At 37.1% G+C, this 26,218-nt stretch overlaps 1 protein-coding gene across 3 annotated transcripts in view; it reads left to right on the top strand.

Annotated features, from left to right (window-relative positions):
• EXOC2 (exocyst complex component 2) overlaps positions 1-26,218 on the top strand; it is a 186,676-nt gene that overhangs the window by 113,675 nt on the left and 46,783 nt on the right. For all 3 annotated transcript variants that reach the window (XM_048839740.2, XM_048839741.2, XM_048839742.2), the window contains 7 exons: positions 3,099-3,160; positions 6,175-6,255; positions 7,419-7,478; positions 8,484-8,545; positions 9,827-9,893; positions 12,470-12,586; positions 19,379-19,520. In XM_048839740.2, coding sequence (XP_048695697.1) covers positions 3,099-3,160; positions 6,175-6,255; positions 7,419-7,478; positions 8,484-8,545; positions 9,827-9,893; positions 12,470-12,586; positions 19,379-19,520 — 591 coding nt within the window. The remainder of the gene's footprint in view (positions 1-3,098; positions 3,161-6,174; positions 6,256-7,418; positions 7,479-8,483; positions 8,546-9,826; positions 9,894-12,469; positions 12,587-19,378; positions 19,521-26,218) is intronic.

The following is a 26,218-nucleotide window of genomic DNA, read 5'->3' as shown; positions in this document are numbered from 1 at the left end:
CCAGGACATCTTTCTGCCAGTTTTCTACCTAAAACCACGTCAGCCCCCACAAACAGCAGCTGCACTCGCTGGACGTCAGGAGGGCGCTCGCTTTCTGTATTGACTGCACAAAGCCGTTCCGCAAGACAACCCAGTTGTTTGTTGCCTTGGCAGAGCGGATGAAAGGTTTGCCAGTCTCATCCCAGTGGATCTCCTCCTGGATCATGGTTTGTATCCACACTTGTTATGACTCGGCTTAGGCCTCGTCGACAGCCTTCTTGGCCCATGTACCTCTCCAGGAAATCTGCAGGGCTGCCGCACGGTCTTCAATGCATACTTTCACATCGCACTACGCCATCGTCCACCAATCTTGGAACAATGCAGCCTTCAGCAGCGCAGTACTTCGGTCAGCGATACCTTGACTCTGACCCCACCTGCAAGGTAAGGCTTGGAAGTCACCTAACTAGAATTGATATGAGCAAGCACTCGAAGAAGAAAAAAACAGTCACTCTCCGTTTTTGTAACTGTTGTTATTCAAGATGTGTTGCTCATATCTATTCCATTCCCCCACACCTTTCCCCTCTGTCGGAGTTGCCGGCAAGAAGGAACTGAAGGGGGGTCAGGCCAGCAGGGTCGTATATAGAGCGCCATATCGGCTCCACTCCAGGGGCCTCCACAGACAGCCTGATGGGTACCTGCTAGAGAAAAGTTTCCGACAGTCACGCACACAGCACGCGCACACACCTAATTGGAATAGATATGAGCAACACATCTCGAAGAACAACAGTTGCAAAAAGGGTGAGTAACCATTTTTTCACCAAGATACTTAAGCCTAACTTTAGGAACATGAGTAATCCTATGTGAGAAGTGAGTGGAACTACTCACTTGCTTAAAGTTAGGCATGTGCTTCAGTGCTTTACTGAATCTGGACCTCTCTGAAAAGAACAGCAATAATCATATCTGATATTTATACTGTATAATATTTTCCATTTTCAGAATATTTTTCAAATATTGATGATCATTTACGGCCCTTAACTAACTCTTGATTTCTCATGCTACATTCACATTGTTGCCTATATTTGTTAACTCACACTAACTGTCCATTTAGTGCCCATGAAATCCAACTAGAACACTTCCCTTGTCATGCATTCATTGATTATTCCTTCATATTCTTGTAAAAAGAAAACCAATCCTATTTATTCAATGTAATGGCTTTAATCTATTTGTTTTTCTAATCATCAGCCCTGTAAACTCAACCTGGGGTCTGAGAATCAAGCTGGTTTCTTCTCTCTCATGCATCATCACTGGCAATAGAGGTCATGCAAACTAAATTATGCTAATGCCAAATTAGACAGTGAGGTTTGTACAAGTGTAATTGACTGGAATTTAATAAACAATTCTTTTGAAGGTGCACAAGAAGCAATGTAATTCAGTTCCCTCTTTTGCAATATGCATTAAAAAGACCTATTTCTATTTCATGCCAATCATAATTTTATTCCACTGATGCATCTGCATTAAAGAAAGAACATTAACTATAACTCTGAAATTTTCTTGCTTGATTATGCTGTGCCTCGTCTTTGTGTGAATAATTTTTAGTTTATTCATCTTTGTGGACGAAAGTGCTTTTACAGTGCTGCTTAATTTTCTATTCTATAATTTAAAAAATTTAATTTTTTGGACAGAATGTGTCCACATGGTACAGTGGTAATGGGGTTCTCTTCTTATATAAGCTGTGTCACAGCACTAAGCTGTACATTATTTTGTTATTGACCTGCAAACAAAATTTCAGCGGTAAATGCAATTTAAACAGTAATCTAATGGTTTAAAAAATTCAGTTTTGAAGATAATTTTACCTTGTATTGCAGCTCTTATTTTCAGGGATACAGCCTGTGGTTATTTTACAAATAGATTTTTGCTGGAATGAGGTTTTGTCAAACTGGAAATGACTGTGGGATGCTTATTGTCGTTCAACGATAAACGTGTTCAGTTTACAAGTAAATGGAAGAGGGTTTTTCTAGTTGACAGCCTTGTGAACTCAGCCTGGGACCTGATAGTCAAGCTGGTTTCTTTCCTTCTTATGCATCATCACTGGCAATAAAGGTCATGCAAACTAAATTATGCTAATGCCAAATAAGGCAGTGAGGCTTGTACAAGTGTAACTGACTGGAATTTAGTAATCAGTTCTTTTGATGATGAATAAGAAGGAATGTAATTCAGGTCCCACCTTTATATCTGAGTTGGAGCTGAAGGTCTGAAGGGAATAAACCATCAAAAACAAAATATAAAGTTGGCAGATTCTGGAGAAGATCTGTTGGTAACAAGTTGCTACTTTTGCATAGTATAGTGCTATGAATGTACTTCAAGATGCTTCTCTGCCATAATATCAATCAATCAATCAAATCTACCAATTAATGATGACTAGGTTGAAGGGTAAATGGGGCAACCTGCAAATGCATATAAGTACCTAAACTGTACATAACTGATCGTTATACTCCTCTTCTTCCTCTCCCCTTTCCTACCCTTCTTATGTCACTTGCTTCTTATAAGCTCTCCAGAGCCTGGATGGATTTTTCATATATGTTTGAGCAACACCTAGCACAATGGAGTCCTGATCCTGATTGAAAACTCTCAAACCAAACATATTATAAATATTTAATGTAATTATGTGAGTCTTAATACTTGTCCTGATCTCCGATTAAGTTATGTACTTAATGGTTTGTTTTTTTTAACTGCATTGAGCAAGGAATAATAAAACAAACATGCATTTAAATTCCCAAATATAATGCCTATATTATGGGTACGCAGCCATGATATATCCATTTTTTTTAAAACAGAGGATTGTAACAGTATTTCTTTAACCTCAGGCTTTCCAGTAAAAGGTGGGCTTTATGCAACTATTGCCATGCACCATACATTTTACTTCTGAAGGAGAAAGTAGCAGCAAACTATGTGTGTGTGCCATTCTTAGTCATTTGAAAAGTGGCTGAAATCTTTTAAGTATGGCCAATGTATTTGTATGCCTATTCATCACACTAAGGTGCCTGTGGTTTTCTCTCTTGTGAAGTTCAAGGAGTTTTTTATAATGAAACCTAGCATTTTAACACCTTTTCTTTTTACAGATGTGAAGAGGTTAGCTGAAAAGGAAGACTGGGTGATTGATAATGAAGGCTTAACATCTCTGGTGGGTACACTTTGTGTGTTTCCGGGCACCCATTTTTTGTGCATGTGGTGTAAACATGACTTGTGTAAATTTCATTTTTCTTTTCATAAATGTTAAAAGTTTTGCAGCATAGTATAAATTTACTTATATTTACACATGTGTGCATATGTATTTATAAAAGAATTAAATTATGGTACAAAATAAAACTAATCAGTTCCCATCTAAAGTGAGTTAGAATTTAGATGGAGGACAGATTATACTCCTAAGTGAATTCTTTCTGCCCTCTGTCTGCTCACTTTCTCAAATATTCATGGTGGTATAAATCCTATCACAAATTCAAAAGCTACTTTTTCTCTTCTTTCATCTTTTCCCTCTTTCAAGAGTTATTTTTCTGCTGGTGGATTTTCTTACATGTGTTAGTCAGCATAAGCACAGTCCAAAGTAGTTTTTTAAAAACTAGATAAATTTCAGCTTATAGATGGAGTTTTCAAAAGCAGTGTCTTCGGTCCCAGTGCTGCACAGCCATATGTGAATAATCTTTATTTATGTGAGTAGCAATTCATGTCAGTGGACTACTAACATGAGTAAGGATTACTCATGTGAGTAAAGCTTTGCTAGAGTCGGTCCTTTAATATGAGTAGAATGTAAAGAAGGACATGGAGAAGAGGCTAGTATGTATATAAATTGAGAGGGTTGGGGTGGGTTAATGTGTCCCCATAAAGTTTTTACTGACCTTCCTTAGTAAGGTTGTGTTGAGATTTTTTTTTTAAAAAGTTTCTTTTTTAGCTATGGATGTTCTGCTAAAATAGAGTTTTTTTTCTCAGGTTGTGACAAGTTCGGTCCACGTCACAGTGCTTCATAACTTAGTGGGTTCGTTACCATGGAAGCTGGACTATAGTACATATAAAAAGTTGCTTTTCTGGTATAATGAGAAATTTAACTGAGAGCCAACTAATTTAGGAGGTTGCTCACAGACAAACAATAAATGACTTGAAACCATATTCAAATAAATTAGTGAGGTGCTTTCGGGAAAGAAATAGTAATGACTAATGGCTAAAAGATGACAAGCACATTGTAGGCATGACTTAAAAACAATCTGAGAAAGCAGAAATGGCTGTGGGAGGATTAAGATGTATTATATAAGACAGTACTCGGTAGGCCATCCGCCTGAAGTTGTGCTTGTTTGTTACTATAAATACATTTGAATGAAGTTGAGTAGGAGGGTGTGAAGCATTCCAGATATACATAATGTTGGAAGGAGTGTTGTCTGGTTATTAAAATAGAGTACTGGGAGTCCTGATTTCTGGGTTTCATTCTCAATTGCAACGTTCTCTGGTCATTTCAGTCCAGACCAGTGCCCCATTTCCTTCTTCCATCCAGATTTACATACATGGTCATTCTTTTGTAGAACTAATAATTCTAAAAAAAAAAAAAAAAAAGTACCTTATTAGTGCTTCTTTACTGTGCTCCAAAGCTATCGCTACCCTAGGATTTTTTGCAAAAATTTCCCACCAGTTTAGCTCTGCCAGCAGCAGAAACAGTGGGAGGATTGCTAGTGTCTGTGGGTCTTTAGGGAGCTGCCACCATCTTAAGTATGGTGTCATCTAATCCTGCTCAGAGCATGACATGGTGCTTAAAATATTGGCAACTGCTAATGCCTTGTTTATATGAATAATCCCATTGTTGCCACCATTGGTGGATCTGAATCAGTTGTTGTAATGATGGGAAACCGTAGCAAAATTTCTGAGGGTAAACAAGGCCAGAGAGGGCCTTTGGAGACAGCTTAAGCTTAAACTATATGTATAAAATGCATGCAAGAAAATTAGTTATTAACATCCTTGATATTTATACAGCTGTTAAAACATGTTTTGGGATACTGTTGTCAGAAACCTACAGCCATGGGGTCTGTAATGCACAAAGGTTAATGTACAGAGAAGCTTTATTATTTTCTTTGCAGGCAATAAAAATCTACATGAGAACAAAAATGAAAGGAGCAGCATTTTACTTTTCCACTGAAACCCTTTTTCTGCCAATTTAGCTCTCTTTCTCTGCTGTATGCCTTCAGGAGCTTTGTTCTAAAAATGAATAAATAGCATTTTAGCACAGTGCTTTAGATTTCAAATTGCTCTACAGACATGAATCAATCTTCATGACACATATGTGAGGTGGATAAGTGTTATCCTGATGTCCTAGGTTAGGGAAACGGAAGTGAAGTGACTTACCCTAAGCTACACAAAGGGTAAAGGGCAGAATGAGGAGTTGAACTTCGAAGTTTCTGGCTCCCATTTTTGAGCCAAATCAACTGGATTGCTGTCCCTTTTTCTAGGATGGAGATAGCTTTTTCACTTTCATGTTCCCCTCGGGAAACACAATTTCCCCCCAGTGCCATCAGGTGGTCTCAAACCAGAGTGGCACAATATCGAGCAAGAGAGGGGGATAAGGGGAGATTGGCTAACAGGGATAATGCTACCAATTCATTTGCATCTAGATTTATACATGAAGCAATTTCTGAATAGACAAGGTTGCCTGACTTCCAAACCAATCCACCACTAGTTGTTGTTGTTGATTTCATGATAGTGAAATCATAATGGTGAATTTGTGATGCCCTAGAATGACCCTATTAAATTTAAATCCTGGCCCTGTTAGTCAATAGGACTTCTGCTATTGACTACAATGGGGCCAGGATTTTACCCCCAGACTTTTCCTGAGTAGCCATCTGTGCAATCACAAACAAGGTATAAGAAGTTCACTGCAGGCTTAAGGCGAAGAAACCATGCAAGAACCCCTCATTCACACACTTACAAAGGAAATTGATCTGTGTAATTATTTTTGTTTGCTTCAGTATGAAAGTACATCATTAAAACAAGGGCTTTCTGTAATATATGTATCATGAAATTTGTAGGGGGGGGTTTCCATATTGGATCAGTAAAAAATGAGTATCTTCTCCATTACTGTAAAAAAAATGTGTATATTAGTAGTTTGTATAGCATACATTGCACATTCATTTAGGAATTCAAAAATCTTTTTACTTTCAGCCATCCCAGTTTGAACAATGCATTGTGCATTCCTTGCAGTCACTCAAGAGTGTTCTGGACTGCAAACCTGGAGAAGCCAGTGTAAGTCTTGCTATGTACTTTATTTTCTTTCCTTGTATGTAAATTGTTATTACATTTAAAAGCAATTACTGTATAAATATGTTTTCATTATGTATTATTAGTGTTTGTGAATAATACAGAGAGGCTGTTATAAAATGAATTAAGAAATTACTCAAGCTTCACAATATTTTTTCTGCTCTTTGACCAAAAAAAAAAGCCCTTGCAATATTCAGTCAGTTTTCAAATTGCACTCATATTTGGGGGCAAAAAGTGAACTGTACTTAAATGTAATTTTTTTATATGAAAGGCTGTGACCTGTAGCTTTCAAATGGCAGCAGGTATGATCTTATGGTGTAGTACCCTGGAGAGCCAGTTATAAATACATATCACAACTAGACTTTATTTGGGACATAACTCAACCCTTTGTTTTCCCTACTCCAGTATGCCACATGATAGCGTTATCCCCATTTGTTTACTGCCTTCGGGACCTGATTCCATTGACTTCAGAAAGACATAAGAGCATTCTTCAGCAGATGCTTAGCATCTCATAGGATTGGGTGCTGTTGCTCTCTCCTTCTTTGTCCCATGTACAACAAAGGTATCCTATTCCCCCAATGAGGGTTCCCCAGAAGAACCCAAAAGAGGATATTACTTCACAATTAATCCCTCCCCATGAGATGAATTTCACATGCTAACAAAGATGATCTTGAGAAGTCCCAAGAGCTTCTACTATCGCCCAGTTCTCTGTTTTCTCTTCAGCTTCACTAGGTTTCCCCCATCCTACACGTTGCTACAATCCTTTTTCTCCAAGTTTCTGTGACATACAGGATGAAGGAAATCTAGCTATTACTTTCCCTTCCACTCACTTATTCTTTCTCCCACCCTTTTTTAATCACAGTTTCACTTTCATGGTATGGAGAACTGGAATTCCAGCTAGCATCACGTGCCAGTATTGTTCCCATCATTGTGTTTCCCCTTCACTATAGGATGCCCACACGCCCTATCCATTGTGTTTGTACATAGGATTTGTTCTACCAGCCACTCTTCATTCCCTGGGGAGTCTCACAAGAGCAGTGTATACAGAGAAACTAGCTTTGATATTTATAACTCTTCCCTTTCCTCACTTCCTTTGGAAGAAGGCCTTCTGAAGCTATTCCACTGAAGTTATATGGTTGTTCCTTCAGGTTTTCCAGCAACATAAAACACAGGAGGATGTGTGCCAGCTAAGCATTGGTATCATGCAGGTAATTTTAAACTGGAATTGGGGATCGTAAATGAGTGATTAAGGGCTTATATTGTATCCATTGCTCCCCAAAAAGTAATAAAAGGTGATAAGATGTCAGATACTGTTTAATTCAGATCATCCAGACATAAGTGTTATCTTAACTTCAAATTACAGTAACTCTTAAGGGTAATGATGCTTAATGGTTCCTGGGGTTTCTAAGGCCCTAATTCATGAGAGAAACTAAACGCTTCAAGCATATACCTGAAGCATTAGCTTAACTTCAAGCATTTTCTGGGTTATTAATTATATAGTAAAAGATTAACTTAAAATTTGGTTGAAAGAGCACCGGTTTCTAATACGAAACTAAGGGCAAGCTCCTGAGCTGGAATAAATTGGCATAGTTCCGTTGCAGTCAGTGGAGCTATGCCAGTTTACAGCTGAGGATCTGGCCCTTAGTTTCATATTAGAAACCAGTGCTCTTTGCAACGAATTTTTGAGGTAATATTTTAAATGTATAACTAATAACCCAGAATTTTTTTTAAGATAATAAAGCAGCACCCATCAGTTTTAACAATTGTTTGTATTGTGTTATCAAGTGAAATCTCACAAATCAGACCAAAGAAATGATGCGTAGTGGTGCTTAAGAGATGTTTGCTTTGGGGACTCTGTTGAAGCACTTTAAAGCCATTAAAGATATGTTCCTTGTAAACCAGTGGACCCTCAGTCCTCTGATTTGGGAGGTCATTTAGCAAGATGACATATAGTACAAAGAAATAGCACAGATCTTTTTTTCCACAGGAAAATAAAGGCTGACAAGATCATGAAAACATTGCCTGGCTTAATTTAAAATGCTACTGTTTTCAGTTTTTTGAGGTGTAAGAAAATTGGGGTATTTGTGATTATTCTGCTTAGATGAGCTGCAGTTAAAAATTCAGTTAAGAAAAATTAAAATATTTTGCAGGTTTTGTACCAGTAGTTCAGCTCTGATGGAAAATTCAGATTTTTTTTTATTATTATTTGATAGGTTTTTATTGATTGTCTGGAACAACTGAGCACCAAGCCTGATGGTGATGCAGATACCACACAGTAAGTAAAATAACACAGTTGGAATATTTGAAGTTGCAAATTTCAGCATAAAATTGTCTGTTTTTTACTACAAGGTTTTCCTCACCAGTATTCCTGAGGTATATGTAATAAATACCTTTTGTGAACAATTTTGGCTTTGACCAAAAATGCCATGGAGCCAAATAGAATGTTTTTATACCAAAAAAAATGAAATACAGATTTGAATAAGATAATAAAATATGATGAATATTAAAAAGTTATTTTCTTAGTAGCTATTGTAGTGCTTAATGAAAGCTAGCTTATTCAAAATCCCTGTGTTTAATTCCCAAAGAGAATCATCTTTCTAAAGGTTGTAACTGTTACACCAAACTAGCCCATTTTTTGTTCTAATGTTAGTATCTGTGCCTGGTGGTTTTTGTCACAGCTATAGCTTCCAAGCAGTTTATATGAAAGAATTTGCCACTGTCATTGAATAACATCTACCAATGGGGAATGGTATTTTCCTTGCTTTGCCCTCTGTCTTTGGCATGTTCATAACTCCTATCAACATATCTACTAAATTGTTGACAATTTTGCTTTTATTCCATCAACCACTAATTTCAGAGCTCTGAGGAGTCATAAGAACCTGAATTTCTGTATCCTGAAAGACCACCTTTGTTTTTCTCTTTACTTGGTTTACCTTTATTTGGTGTATAAAAGTAGTAAACAGAAACTATTTTATTGTAAATCAAAGAAAGTGCAGAAAGGTGCGACTCCACCTTCCGCCCTGCCCCAACATGATTGCTGGAATGGCAGTACCTGTTCCCAAAGCTCTTGATCAGTTTGTGGGTGATTTAGAAAAGCTCTACAGCTCATTCTGCCTTCTGTTCCGTGGTATGAGATGCTGTGACACAGCACTCCAACTTTTTCTATAGTCTTTTCAGCTGAACCCAGCACTACAGCCAGTCAGAACATTTTCGACTAAATATTTTTCATCAAAACCATATTGATTTTGATGAGATTTTTGACAAGAAGGTCTCTGAGGTCCAAGGTGGGCTGACTGACTCTCAGGGGGAGAGACCCAAATTGAAGACCAGATATTTTTGATTTAAAAAAATGGAATTTAAACCCAATTCAATTTTGCAAATATGTTTGAAAGGTTTTGGTTTTGTTCCATTTGGAACCTTGTTCTGCATGTCAAAACCTCAAAAGTTGTTGAGAAATAGAAATGTTGTTCTCCAGCAAGCACGCATCATAGCTGATTTGTAAATGCTTAGAGTAAAAAGAATACTCTCCAATTCACTTTTTTCAAAATATTTTCAGTCTTTCAGTTGACATTTCATCTCCTGATTTATTTGGAAGCATTCATGAAGACTCTAATTTATCTTCCGTAAGTGTGGCTTCTAGTTAAAATGTCTTATTGGGGTAAAATTAAATGTTGAATAAGGCTTTTATCTTTTACTGTGTGTCTTTTGTAATGCATTTGTGTTTTCCTAAGTCACTTTTTACAAAATAATATAAAACTTTACTAACTGCATGGTTATCAGAAAAGCTAATATAATGGTATCTCGAGCTTTGGATTGTTGGGTATTCAGCATATTTCCTACAGATTCTTACTCATGAATTTTATTTAAAAACATAACTGTTGCAGCCAGGTCCTCAATGGGTATAAACTGGTGTAGCTCTATTGACGTCAATGAAGGTAGCACTAATTTATACCAGTTGAGGGTCTGGCCCTTGATGTTTAGTTAAAACTCAAGTGCGAATATCTGTATCCGTCAGACAGGTAATTAAATTTCATTTATTTATTTTTAGAACATAGAGATAAATGTGTAAAATAATATAGTTTGCTTTGGTAAGTCATCTTCCTTATAGTAGAATGTGTTGTGGTGCATGAGAGACTAGAAAAAGTTGCTTTTCCATAAAATTCCTAATGTTGCATTTTTTGTCCCAGTTATTTGAACTAATGCATTCCCAAAGAGTACATACCCCCAGCACAAGGGCTACTGAAACATATAAAGTTATACCCCTCAAAGAATGAATTTGAAGCTTTTATTATGTTTTTAATAATCTATTTCCTGAAGAATTTAGAAACGTTTAAGGGCCCAACCTATATCCCTTACTTTCATGAGTAGTCTAACTGCAATTAGTAAGAAAAGACTTGTAGGATTAGACCCAGAGTTCTAAATTCTGAAATTTAATAATAATTTAGTCCTTATATCATTCTAATTCTCCAAGTACTGTGTGAATGTTAATTAACTTTTATCAACCTATTTTATTTTCCTATGTTGTTGAAGTCCGTGTAACGTTTTGAGGGTTTTTTCCTTCCAAACAAATGGTTCGGTGCTTTTTCAGCAAAAAAATCATTGCCAGTAACCCGATATTTTTGACCAGCCATATTTGGTTAAGAATTATTTTGAAGCTTCAAATGAGATATTAATAAACAAAAGTAGGAAAGAGTATTAATTTCTATATTTGGCACTTAAAAGAGTTTTAATCTGTAGATTTCAAAACACTACAAGTATCAATATACAAGTATCAATAAGGGTTATTATTCCCCATTTACAAATGGAGTAGCTGAGTATTATGGAGTAGAGAGTATTAAGTGACCAGCCTAGGATTTTTCATTGTATTTTGACAGTTTGTGTTGAATATTGTATATACAAATAATGGTAAATTAATTCAAGTAGTAGGCAGATTAATGGGTACACATTTATTACACGAGTCATTGTAGTTCATTACTGGTTGGTAAGACAGCTGGGAATTTATCAGGAATTGCAGATCTCATTCTTAATAAGATATTGACTTCCTTCACACCTCACTATGGTAATTTATCCTCAGAAAGGTTTCAGAGTAACAGCCGTGTTAGTCTGTATTCGCAAAAAGAAGAGTACTAGTGGCACCTTAGAGACTAACCAATTTATTTGAGCATAAGCTTTCGTGAGCTACAGCTCACTTCATCGGATGCATCCGATGAAGTGAGCTGTAGCTCACGAAAGCTTATGCTCAAATAAATTGGTTAGTCTCTAAGGTGCCACTAGTACTCCTTTTCTTTTATCCTCAGAAAGTTTTCATTTTTAAAGCACTTTGCAAATGATCGTCCTGAACTCTCTTCTGAGGTAGGAAAGTATTTTCCAGGTAGGGAAACTGAGGAATTTAAGTGACTTGCACACAGTTGCACAAAAAGTCACCACCAGAGCTGAGTTTATAATTTGGGAATTCCTGTCAACCAATTACCTCCTGAGAAAAACTAGATCTTGCCTCTCTCCCAGGTAACCTATTGTTGCACCAGTCTCATGGACCAACAGTCTTGATATAACCTAATTCAATATCTGTTTTGAACCATATTTGATTTTTAAAACAAAATAATTGGAGAGCAGAGATGACTTACAATGTTTCAAATTATATGCAGAAATGATTTTGAGTTCTGTAAGTCTTTGATTTAGTTTAATTTGGAGGATGGGAATGCATTTGTTTAATATCTGTTTTGCTTCCTTTGCTTGAGTGTTAAAACTGAATTCTTCAGCCAGTTTCATATGAAAGTGAAGATTTTGGTTTTATTTTACGGTGGTCATCATTTTTAACAGGTTACTAGAAAAAAACAGTAAAATGCAGAAACCACTTCTTGGAAAGCTGTTTGTGGCTTAATTTTTGGAATGGGAGCTGAATCACAGATCTGTATTAGTCACAATTATTCCAGTGAATACTTTCAGACAACAAAGCCCATAAGAAAAAGTGCCCTTATTGAATCATTGCATCCAGTTAACCAGTTCTTAGGATTTTGTTTACAAAACTATTTGTTAGCTATATTTTATTTATCAGCATGCTTATCATATGACTGTTGTCATTCAAGTGGACAAAACATTTTCCATGATCAAAATATGTATAAACATAATAATGCACAGTTATCCCTGATATTTCCTAATTACTGTTCATTTTTCTTCCTTAAAACATCTCTTGATTTAGGAGCAAAGGCTTTTAATTGTACTCAGTAATTGCTGCTATCTGGAACGTCATACTTTCATAAATATAGCTGAACACTTTGAGAAACATAGCTTCCAAGGAGTTGAAAAAATAACTCAAGTAAGCAAGAATATTAAAATGAAATTGCTACAGATCTATCATTACTTTGGGGGGGGGGAGTTTTTTTTTCCTTGTCACAGGTATTAAATTAAGTATTAGTACAATCAACCAGAATAAATATTATTTAACCCTCCTACAAGTGAATGGGATTTTAAGCATCAATTTTAAAAGCAATAATTATAATAATAATAATTAATATGTCTGTGTGTTTGTGTGTGGTTTAAATGAATAGTGTAGCAAATGTGAGCACTTGTTAAAGACTTGTATATTCATAGGCTATGTTTATCTGATTTCTGAGTAAAGCTTTTTAATGTCACTGTGTTTTCTTGATGCAAAGAATAAAAAGATCATAATCTCAAAATACATTTGATAGATTAAATAATCTAGTAATCTCTACCACTTGACAGCTCTTGTTCATAAACTAGATCAGGGATTTTTTTTTTCAAAGAACGAAAATGTCAAGGTGGGCGGCAATAGATGTCTCATTTTCCTGCCTTTTTGTAATGATTAATCATTTTTTATGAGAAATGTTATGACTTAGAATCTTTATGGCCATATAGTTGGTTTATTTCCAGAAATGTTTGTTGTTTGAAAGTAAAATGTTATCTCTTCCAGTACAGAGTATTTCTCTACAAACTGATGCTTCTACTACACAATGAACTCTCATAGCCGTTCCAGTGAATGTGTTTGAACTTTTGTGGCTGGAATAATTTTGAATATCATTCAAATGGGGTTTGAAATTATTTGCATTGTTAGTATAGTATACAGAATTGCTCTAGATTTCTCCCTTCACGCTCAACTATACTGAAATGCTTAATAAAGTGCTGAGTTAGGTACTGGTAGTGTGGTGACTATGTAGGCAAATGAGGTGCCCATTATATATTCAGCAATTGATCCTGAACAGCCACATCAAAGTATTGTTCTTTTTTTTAAAATTTTTATAAAGAACAAAATTCAAATATTGAAGTAACTGAACAATTTAAAATCTATATTAACCCTTTAATGACCATGGACAATGCAGTACTATATATACAGTACATGTATACAGTACTAGATGGTATATATAGTAGCAGATGGTATTCGCCCAAGTGTTTTGAAGGAACTCAGATGTGAAATTGCAGAACTGATAACTGTGGTATGTAACTCATTGCTTAAATCGGCCTCTGTAGCAGGTGACTGGAAGATAGCTAATGTAACACTGATATTTTAAAAAAGCTCTAGGAGTGATCCTGGCAATTACAGACCAGTAAGTGTAACTTCAGTACCAAGCAAACTGGCTAAAACTATAGTAAAGAACAGACTTATCAGACACAATGATGAACACAATATGATGGGAAAGAGTCAACACAGCTTTTGAAAAGGGAAATCCTGCCTCACCAATCTATTAGAATTCTTTAAGGGCGGTCAACAACAATGTGTGGACAAAGGTGATCCAGTTGATGAAGTGTACTTGGACTTTCAGAAAACCTTTGCCAAGGCCCCACAGCAGAGATTCTTAAGTAAAGTAAGCAGTTGTGATAATAAGGAAGGCCCTCTTATGGGTCAGTAACTGGTTAAAAGTAGAAGAAAAAGGGTAGGATTAAATGATGAGTTTTTACAATGGAAAGAGGTATATATTGGGGTCCCCTGATGATCTGAACTGGGACCTGTGCTGTTCAATGTATTCATAAATGATCTCGAAAAGGGGGTAAACAAAGAGATAGCAAAATTGTAGACAATACAAAATTACTGAAGACAATTAGTTCCAAAGCTGATTGTGAATATTTTCACAAAATTGGGTCACTGGGCAACAATATGGCAGATGAAATTTAATGTTGATAAGTGCAAAGTAATTCACTTTGGAAAAAATAATCCCAACTATTCATATAAAATTATGGGTTCTAAATTAGCGTTTACCATTCAAGAAAGAGTTCTCAGAATCATCATAGATAGTTCTCTGAAAACATTGGGTCGATGTGCACAGGAGTCAAAAAAGCGAACAGAATGTTAGGAAAGGGATGGATAATAAGAGAGAAAATATCACAACGCCACTATATAACTCCATTGTACACCCACACCTTGAATATTGTGTGCAGTTCTGGTTGTCTCATCTCAGAAAAGATATATTAGAATTGGAAAAGGTATAGAGAAGGGCAACAAGAATTATTAGGGATATAGAACAGCTTCTATGTGAGGAGAGATCAAAAAGATTACTTTAGAATAGAGATGACTGAAGGGGGTTATGATAGTGGTCTATAAAATCATGAATAGTGTGGAAAAAGTGAATAGAGAAGTGTAATGTATCCCTTCACAGCACAAGAACCAGAGGTCACCTGATGAAATTAATAGGCCCTAGATTTGAAACAAACATAACAAAGTATTTCTTCACACAACGCGTAGTCAACCTGTGGAATTTGTTGCTAAGAGATAATGTAAAGGCTAAAAGTATAATTGGGTTGAAAAAAGGTAAGTTCAGGGAGGATAGGTTCGTCAAAGTCTAAAGCCAAGATGGTCAGGAACACAACCCTGTGCTTTTGGTGTCCCTGAACCTCTGATTGCCAGAAGCTGGGACTGGCTGAGAAGGGATGAATTATCCAATAATTGCCCTGTTCTGCTCATTCCTTCCGAAGAGTAAGGCCCTGGCCACTGAAGAAGACATGATGCTGGGTTAGATGGATCATTGGTCTGACTCAGCACGGTCGTTATATAGATGTTCATAGGGTGATCATCAGGGCCATATTAGTACCTAGATGGATAGTTAGATTATCCTTCTAAGAGTTCATTTGGTAGCCAGTGTAGAAAACAACAGTGTTTAAAACACACATTGAGTGTTAATTGAATAACATTAATGTTTCATATTAAGTACTGAACAGATAACTTATAGGAGGTTAGGCAATATGCTGCTATTGCACAAATACCATGAAAGAAAATAGAATAGTATTCTGGCTGCAGCTGTAGTTTTTGGGAGTTGCTATGTCCACTAATTCCTCATGGACTGATTAGCGGTCAGATTAGATGATCATGATGGTCCCTTCTGACCTTAAAGATTTATGAGTCTCTGAGGTGACTCATCTAGTCATATTTCCATGTGAATGCCATCAGGCACTCAACATTTATAGTCACTGTTCTTTTTTCTGTTTATTCAAAGTACGTTCAGTCTTTCATATCTCTTGTAATAGGTTTACATAGATGCATTATCAGATGAAGTGTTATTTTCAGCCATTCAGGAGTGAGTTCAGATAAACAGAAGTGTAGGAAGTGACAGCTACTGTCTGTACTGACAAATCTCCTTTCTCCTGTAGTTAAGTAGAATTACACTGTTTTGTTGCAGTATCACAGATAAGCTTAGACGGGAGAACAAACAACCACAGCCTGTAACATTTATTCTTGCACAATCTGTCTTTGTCAAATCCAGGGAATGCACCATACTGTATTGTAGAGATAGTCAAGCAATTCCAGGGAGCAGTTTTACACCTCTTAAAACACTAAACACTTTTTATGGGAAACCTGCCAAAGCCCTGAAAGATTTTTTTAACTTAACAGTTCTAGGAAGTACAGACCAGATCCTGACTTCAGTCAAGAGTGCAAGATCTAACCTAATTAGCATTATCTTCTTGATTGACCCAGAAATATTTCATTTTAAGGTGGAAATGGTCTAAAACGTTTCTGTCCACAAGAAATCTTTCTTTTTTTATAAAAGACCAAAAGATTCACTAATCGCACCCATGGTGACCTCATCGCTAAATGATACCAGTTGGATTGATTTCAAGATGCTTCTCTTTTTTTATAGGTTAGTGGGAATATGAATGCTTTTTTCTGGTGTTTGTGTGTCAGGGGTATTCCCTTGTGTATTAGATACTTATGGAAACCTTTCCATTGAGTTCAGTGGGCATCAGAGAGGCCCTAAGTTACACAACATTCATTGCCTATAGAATGACTAAAGTCAAAGTACTTCACCACTGTTTTAAAAACCTGGCTCTGCATCAGTGATGTGCAAATTTTGTAGCACAGAAGGCCGAATTGTCAGCTTCCCAGGATCCTGAGTGCCATCGTTAATTTGCATATATATTTATATATAATTTTAATTGAAGATGAATGCACACATCTCTTTCTTATGGAGTCTTGTAAGTGTATACGGTGCTTTCCAAATCACATAGACCCAGACTAGAACTCTTGAGGACTCCAGAAGTGGGAGGGCATTTGTAATGGAGAATTCATGGCTAAAGAACCAAACACAGTCATATGGCTAAAAACAAACCAAAACTGTACTGTAAGTGGAAAGGATAGAAGCAAACAAATAATATATGGAGTCAGTTAAGGCTTGCAGAATGAAGATGAGGGTGAAATAAAAGGCAGAATGAACTAATTCTTGAGAAAGTGGGAATATAAATTTGAGCTGTTGCTCCATAATTAAAATTACAAATGAGTTTCCCTTATAAATCCCAACTCCCCACACCTCCACCCTAAGATCCACACTAAAAAACTATATCTACCTGATAATTAGTGGTTTGCAGTGTTGTTGTATCCATGTTACTCCGTGGATATGAGAGAGACAAGGTGGGTAAGATAATGTCCTTCAGTATTGATATTTGGAGCTCTAAAGTTTCTCTTTCACCAAGAGAAGTTGGTCCAATAAAAGGTATTACTTCACACACCTTGTGAGTCTCATAGTAGGTTAGATCTGCTGCTGAGGTAGAATTTTTCTGTACATTATGAACTGAAGTGGAAAAGGGGCTAGGTAAGTATGCCATTTTGTAGCCACCTCCCCTCCCCCCCCCCCCAAAAAAAAACAGAAATCCAGAGAAATATAAAAGTATGAGATTTATGCACAAGACCAAACTTTTGTTCTTTAGATTCTAAAGTTCCTAGCTGACTCATGGACATGAAAATAGAGACCTTAGCTTGTATCACTATCCCTTTTCCTTACAGAGCTAAAGCTGAAAATGTAACCTGTCACTAAGAGACTTGTCCACTTGTCCATGGGGACGGTGGGGGAGATTTTTCTATTAAAAGGTTCTTGAGGGAGGCTGCCAATCCTAAGACTCTCACAGGCAGGAGCAGGAAGAGGTGGGGTAGGTCTCTGTGAGGGTTCTCCCCTTTGCAAACTTCAGAAATTTCACAGGAAGTGGGTGGTGGGGAGGTAAGGAATTGCATCCCTGACCTTTTCCTGAGGCCCAGTTCTCACTGCCCTCCTGAATATTCCCCTCCTGCCGATCTCCTGAGCTCCTTTTTATGATCCTTTGTGGTTCTCAGCTGTTGGACTCACTTCTGACAAAGCTCAGGAGGTTTGCTAGGTGGAGAAAACAGGAAAGCACTAGTGTATGCTGCTCCTGAGCACCAATTTCTCCCATTGGACTCCTCTGCTGCTGGGAGCCTCCATGCCCCCACCAATATACCTGCTTTCTCCCATTTCACATTCCCCTCCAGAACTCCTGTTTCTCTCCCCATATCTAGCTCAAGAGACCTTCTCTCACCATCTACACCACCATCAGACCCAGTGATTTGTGCTTAGAGTGCTCAGGAACAGATTAGGTGTGTCGGAGGAGAAGGCAGAGCAACAGAAGCATCAATGATTTCCTCCTTGCTTCATTCAGTGAATCTTTGAGTGGTTTTCTGCACAGGAACTCCTATCTGATAAGTCTGCATGGGAAGACGGCAGTGAAGTACTAGGTGTCGTCCCCCCCTTCCCTCCCCCCCCCCCAGCCTTTTACTTCTGTTCTCCTGGGTTTGTCTTGAGCCTTCTCCTCTCACCTGAACACCTCTCATCCTGGAAGTGCCTAAACCTCACAGTGACTGAGTGACATTTAAAAAGTTTTACCTTGAAATCTGATAAGCTCTGTCAACAAGTGGTCCCATGTCATTTTCTGCATGACTTGTTTAAGTAGCATTCATGGTGATATCAGGATGTTAGCTTTCTACTACTTTTAGTATTGTCTACATTTCAGGTTTCACATTATGTTCTGGAATTGCTTTAGAAAATGTAGCTGTCTTGTGTAGTTATATTAAGAAGAAAATACTTGTACAGTATTGAAAGAGGTACAGTCTTTAATTTAAATATAGCGAGCAAGTGAAACGTACACATACATGTATCTCATTGACTAATCTTTTTGTAAGAGCATTTCACGGTTTAGTTACTTTATTTGGAGGTTTCAGTAATTGTAGTGCTTGTATTTATCTGTATTTGCACAAAGGAAAGAAGAGCACATCCCTGCTCCATACAGTAGCCAAAAGAGCTGCAGCTTATTGTTTTGTTGTACAAGGATACTTTAAAATAGTACTTGAAATGAACTTTGACTAAACTGCTAGGAGGTCACAGATCTGAATTTTTCAAAAGGATTAAACTCTGTATACAATGAATAATTAAAAAAATCCACAATTACATTAGGTGGGTTAAAAATATGATAAAGATTTTAAACATTCATGTTTCAGGACATAAGCCAACCACTAAAGGCTTGATCCTGCTCCCATTGAAGTCACTGGCAAAATTCCCATTGCCTTCAGTGATGCCAGATCAAAACCTAAATGACAGAGTTAGGAAGAAATTATGCTTATGGGAAGGTTATTCCATGATTCTCCACTATGGAGTTTCTTTCATCTTTCTGTGAAGCATCTGATACTGGACTAGTCTGCCCAGTGATGTGATCCAGTATGGAAATTCTTAGAGTCAAAGAGATACTGTTTAAAATTATAAGGTTGTAAGCATATGGCATGTTTCCTAAAAATCAAAGAGAAGACGAGCCATGAATTCATGGTGATTATTCTTGCTTTCATAATTAATGGATAAATGTACTTTTCTTTTTGCTTTGATTTTAGATTAGTATGGAATCCTTAAAGGAGTTGGATCAAAGACTGTTTGAAATTTACATTGAATTGAAGGCAGATCCTATAGTTGGCTCATTAGAACCTGGCATTTATGCAGGATATTTTGATTGGAAAGATTGTCTCATTCCAACAGGTACAATATCTGTTTAATAATTATTCTAACAGAGGCTCAGATGAATTGAGATTTAAAAATCTGATGTTTAATTACAAACTGTTTTCTCCTCTGGTTTTTCTTAACATTTCATTTAAAGTTGTTTATCAGATATTTTACTTTACAATTCCTGAATCTCTTTTCAGATGCCCTCAAATGATTATAGCATCTTTTATCATTGATGTTTTTCGTGATTATTTTGCTTCATTGCTAATATATAAAGGAATAATTATGAAAGACGACTTTGCCATTTTTTCTTTTGAAATTCATTGGGATTTTTTGGAATTCTTTTGTAAAGAATCTGGTCACTTTTTAACAGCCCTAACTGCAATTCTGAAAAGGTGAAAGTTATAAGAAAATGTATAAGTGTAGCATTATAACAGTAGTTCAGAACAAAAATTAAACCATAGAAGGATTCATAGATTCCAAAGCCAAAAAGGGCCATTGTGATCATCTAGTCTGACCTCCTTCCTGTATAACACAGGCCATCAAAGTTCCCCCAAAATAGTTCTTATAGCATATCTTTTAAACAAAAATCCAATCTTGATTTAAAAATTGCTAGTCATAGAGCATCTACCATGACCTTTGGTAAATTGTTCCAATGGTTAATTACCCTCTCTTAGATACGTTCCCCTTATTTCCAGTCTCAATTTGTCTAGCTTCAGCTTCCTGCTATTGGATCATGTATTACTTTTCTTTGCTAGTCTGAAGTGCTTATTATCAAATATTTATTTCCCATGTAGGTAATTCATTGACTGTAATCAAGTCACCCCTGAACCTTTTCTTAGTAAAGTTAAATAGATTGAGCTCCTTGCGTCTATCACTATAAGGCATCTTTTCTGATTCTTTAATCATTCGGGTGATAACTAACCTAGATGCAATTATTTATAATGGCCAAGATTTTCAAAAGTCACTAATGGTTTTGGGTGCCTCCATGTTTTGGGGCATCCACTTTTGAGATACTTTAATGAGGCCTGCTTTTCAAAGTGTGTCTTCAGCACTTTGTGAAAACCCAAGTTCTATGAAGATGTCTCCAGGTAGGTACCCCCAAAACTGAGGCACTCATAATCATTGGTCGCTTTTGAAAATCTTGGTCAATATCTAATGGAAACCAGTTGTAACAAGGTACTGTGCACAGTTTAAAAAGTGACTTTTTAGTTGTTTTCAGTAAATCAGTGATTGATGACAGCGCTGTTTGGACTTTTTGGCTAGCTGAGTATTTTATACAGATTTTGTATTGAAATTGAAGATTTTAGTAGGACTTTTTAGTAGTTTTTAAAGTTTGATAGACAGTAACAGGAAATTACAATGTTGTCATATATGAATCAGGAGTTGCAATAGCTGCTCACTGAGCTCTGGAACCTCTGAGGTCATAGGGTTCTCTCTCTTTCAGCGTGACTCCCTATTTGTCATTTGTGGCATTGCTGTACTCAGGACATTTGCACTGGTGTATTTTATAGCACAAATAACTTGGATTAGACTCTTGCAAACTAAGCTTTGTTAAATTTGTGAACTAAAATAGTGGCCGATCACACTAGGAGTGTATTATACTTGCCATTACAGTATGTCCTCCAAGTAGCAGATGGAGACAGGAAGAAAACCCAGAACATTTGTAGTGCCATACCCCTACAATGGGATGGGTTGCTATACATGCTCAGTTCTTAGCTTTCTTTAACACACGGTGCCCTGCTTCTCGCTGACTGAGCTCAGTTTGCTGGTGGGATTGTTTTTCAGTGCTTTTTTTGAGGGCGGGGGAGAGCAGGATTACTGAGTTGCTGTGGTTTTCACTCACTCCTGTAATGCCTTTTTTTGCTAGCAGATAATTTTGTATTTCTGGTGGAAAAGTGGTTGGTATGAGAAAGTGTTACTCTGACTTCAGTGTAATTTAAGAGAATTTTGGTTCCATATTTTTTATCCTTGAAGATAAAATTAGGAGGTGATCAGGAAAAATGGCCCCTTAGAGATGGAGAAAAATGCGTAGGTAATAGGGACTGAAAAAGGAGAAGCTGCCCTTAAAAGGACAATATGAGTATTTGACATATCCACCATTCAAATGCAAAAATCCTCTAACTTACACACTGTAGATTTTCAGTAATACTAGTGGGTATTTTTAAAAGTTCAACGATGCCAAACAATATAGAGAAATACTAGTCTAAGGACCTTCCCTTTTACTACTTACAAAGTATTTAATACTTTCCAGTTCATCTCCAGGTACGGGGTTAAAAAAACAAAAACCTGCGTGATCAGAATAAAATTACAGTACCGAGTTGACTGGGAACTGGCAAGACACATCTTAGTGTGCAGTTCTGTTATACTGAATCATTAAAAAAGTCCAGTTAATTAATCCAGTGATTCATGAGAGAAATGTATTTATGAAGCTATCATGGTACTTTTTAATACCACATTTGGTTGAAATTAATATCTGCTTTTAAAAGTAATCTTTTACTAATGCAGATTTAAAAATTTGATTTGAGTCATTGAACTGAATGTGTAGATTTTGTGTGTTTTACCCAAGATTGTCACAAAAGTTGATGCCATTGGAGTGTGGGAGGAAAAAACTTCAGCAGTGCAGAATTATTTGTCTGTCTCAGTAGAATCATGGGAGGAATTCGTAGTGTCTTCTAGTTACAGTTGCTCGACACTTTCCATTAATTCAAAATGATCTGGACAAACTGGAGAAATGGTCTGAAGTAAAGACGATGAAATTCAATAAGGACAAATGCAAAGTACTCCACATAGGAAGGCACAATCAGTTGCACACATACAAAATGGGAAATGACTACCTAGGAAGGAGTACTGCGGAAAGGGATCTGGGGGTCATAGTAGATCGTAGGCTAAATACGAGTCAACAGTGTAACACACTTGCAAAAAAAGCAAACATCATTCTGGGATGTATTAGCAGGAGTGCTGTAAGCGAGACATGAGAAGTAATTCTTCCTTTCTACTCTGCACTGATTAGCCCTGATTCAGCTGGAGTATTGTGTCCAGTTCTGGGTGCAACATTTCAAGAAAGATGTGGACAAATTGGAGGAAGTCCAGAGAAGAGCAACAAAAATGATTAAAGGTCTAGAAAATATGACCTATGAGGAAAGACTGAAAAATTTGGGTTTGTTTAATCTGGAAAAGACTGAGAGGGGACATAAGAGTTTTCAATACATAAAAGGTTGTTACAAGAAGGAGGGAGAAAAGTTGTTCTCCTTAACCTCTGAGGATAGGACAGGAAGCAACGGGCTTAAATTTCAACAAGGACGGTTTAAGTTGGACATTAGGAAAAATTTCCCAACTGTCAGGTTGGTTAAGCACTGGAATAAATTGCCTAGGGAGGTTATGGAATCTCCATCATTGGAAATTTTTAAGAGCAGGTTAGATAGACATCTGTCAGGGATGGTCCAGATCAGTGGTTCTCAAAGCCGGTCCGTTGCTTGTTCAGGGAAAGCCCCTGGCGGGCCGGACTAGTTTGTTTACCTGCTGCGTCCGCAGGTTCGGCTGATTGCGGCTCCCACTGGCCACGGTTCACCACTCCAGGCCAATGGGGGCTGCGGGAAGGGCGGCCAGCACGTCCCTTTGCCCGCACCACTTCCCACAGCCCCCATTGGCCTGGAGCGGCGAACCATAGCCAGTGGGAGCCGCGATTGGCCTAACCTGTGGATGTGGCAGGTAAACAAACCGGTCCGGCCCGCCAGGGGCTTTCCCTGAACAAGCGGCGGACCGGCTTCGAGAACCACAGGTCTAGATAATACTTTGTCATCCCATCAGTGCAGGGGACTGGACTAGTGACTTCTCAAGGTCCATTCCAGTCCTATGATTCTATTATATTGATTATTATAAACCCTGTTTTCAGTTGCTTATATTTTGCGAAAATTTAATTGTTTGGGCTGAAATTTTCCATTTTGCATGCTTGCTTCAGTCTGATTTTTTTATACATATATATTTTAAAGTTTAAGCAAAAAAAGTTCAGCTGTTTCCAAGAACTGGTTTGTAGAAGTCAGTGTGTGATGGATTTTCTGTCTTTTCAGTTTTCTTTTATAAAATATCAAGGGAAGTTACACACACCTAGATTAAAAGAATGTTAAGGTTGCAAAAGTTAAGCCCTCAAAAGTTTAGGAAATTTGAGAATTAAGGTCACCTGTGCAACATTAATTCAGTCACTTTGTGCGTATGCATTGTGATACAGCCTTTAATTATATGATCACGTGCTATTTCCCTCCTCCTCCTCCTCCTCCCCCCCCCCCCCCACCCGTCCCTGCCTTATTCATTGTACAGGATGGATGGTGCTCTGGGGATGAATCAGGGTTTTGTAATGAAGAAGGCTGTTGTCTGTAGAACTCCTGCCTCATTTGTTGCAGAAATTGGAAGGTGCATGGTGAACGAGGCAGGAGGTTGCAGGAGCAGGAAGGACAGTGTCATGGTTAAGACAGCTGAGTGTTGCCCTGGAGAACTGGAATCTAGCCCTGCCTCTTCCACAGAGTTCCTTTGTGATTCTGGGAAAGTCACTTAAACCAAACATTTTGCGAGTGGCTACTAATCATGTGTTCCTTTTTCTTTCTTGGTGCTCTGCTTGAGATTCAGGGGCTAAGTACTCACAACTGCAACTGAAGTAACTGGAAACGGTGCTTTGAGTATATAAAGTTGTATAAGATGCAAAGCATTCTGAAAAAATCAGGCCTTAGGCATCTCAAATTGGACATCCAATGTACACTTTTGATCTTTCTCTCTCTTAACTTCAGTTACCCATCTGTAAAATGGGGATAATGCAGCCTTATCTCAAAGAAGGTTGTGAAAATAAATTCATTAATATTTGTCAAATACTCATAGTATTAGCTTCATAGAAGTGTGCAGGAGGAAATTAATAATTCAGAGCAGGGTTTGAATAACGTGCAGAAAATAAGGCCTGGGGGCACACATTGAACAATGAGGAGAAAGCAAAATATTGAATCGCTCATTCAGTGAGCACCATCCATTCTGTGTCTGCAGGGGTACTGTGTTTAAAAATAGCAAGTGATCATGTAATTAAAGACTGTATCATAATGTATATGTACAAGGAGGAGGATTGGGGGATTAAGGCAATCTTAATTCTGGCATACCTGAAATTTTGTGTCTTGACTTTGCAACCTTAACAGTCTTTTAACTGTAGAGGGTTTTTTAAATCTAATTAAGTAAAATTGCACACAAAAAAGTAACTACATATTAATATACTCATTTTACAGTATAGAAGTGTCAACCTTCTTTATGATGTAAATTACAGCTAGTCTTTCAGTATGAAGTAAACCTTATTAAATTGACAGGATTTATTTACAGATTTACTGTTCATTTAACAATTAATTCAAAAGCCTTCTATTATTATGCAGACTCAAAGGACAGAGTTTTCTAATTGACACTGAGCTTTGAAATTGAATACAATAGCCTAGAAAAGACTGGCTTCTACTGTGGTGACATTGCTACCAGTTTAATCTAACGGAGTTTAGATCTTTACATAGGGCACTCTAGAATTGATTGTCCTAACAGATTTTTAATCTAATGCAGTTGCAGAAGGAATGAAAAGAGAAACATATGAACTGGGGGAGGGGGGAAATGAATGCTCAGCAGTTGCTGTCTATGATTAAATATATTTTATTCTCAGTCTTCTCCATCCACACCATGGAACCCTGGCTAATCCATCAGTTTGCTTGGATTTTCACTTGAGGCTAAAATGTTTTTCCTTTCTTGGTAAAGAATCCTATCAAATTTGTTATACTTACCTTGTGTATCGTTTATCTAATCGTTAATACTGGGTTCCATACTCTGCATTCCAAGTTCCACATTCTTCTAAGAAGCTAATCATGGTTACATGATTAAATATGTTGTGCGTGGATATGAGAGTTTACTGCTGAACATTGAAATTGTAAAGTAGAAGCACAAATAAATTGTTACAAAATAACAGACTTCTTAGTGGACTAGTGTGAACAGCATGTTTAATTTTTTTATTATGCATTGCAAAACTACTCATATTTTGTTTAGATATACTATAAACACATCTTGGGGTTGTTTGAAGCTCTAGTTAGTTGGATTTATTTACTACTTAGAAAGTCAGTGTTCCTTCCTTTAGTCTCCAAGTAAATCATTCTAGAATATCCAAATAGCTGTCTCCCTTCACAAATTAGCTTTGAAATGCAAGTATCTATACAATAAATATTTAGCCAGCATTCACCCAAAGCTCAGGTTGTCTTGCAGAGATTAGTCTAAAGCGCAGTTAAAAATATCTATTCCATTGTATTTCATTGGAGTCAGCATCAGCTACTCTTTGTCATACTTTAACTTCTGTGCAAATTGCATTGGAAGTGTATGAGATGGCTTCACCCTACCAAATGGAAGACAAATTCTCAACATAATGCTTGTGCTTTAGATATCCATTCTGAACCTGAAGTTGAAATCTGGTTTAAAAAAAAAACAAAAAACCTTATAGCAGTTCTATATTATTCATCGGGCTAATCAATAGTCTAAATCTGTCAATATTTCAGCTTTATTACTACTTACTTACCCAGTGAAGTATTTGTCAACCTGAACTTTGTGTGTGTGTGTGTGTTTAGGCTGGGTCATTAGCACTCTGTGTTTACATTTTAGATGACAAGGAGACTTAAATTTTAAACACATTAGAACAGGGATGGCCAACATGTTGCACATGTGGCTCTTTAGAAGTTAAT

Source organism: Caretta caretta, chromosome 2, assembly GCF_965140235.1.
Source record: "Caretta caretta isolate rCarCar2 chromosome 2, rCarCar1.hap1, whole genome shotgun sequence".
Lineage (NCBI taxonomy): Eukaryota > Metazoa > Chordata > Testudines > Cheloniidae > Caretta > Caretta caretta.
Note: the sequence above shows the minus strand (reverse complement) of the source record. Positions and strands in the feature narration are given on the sequence as shown.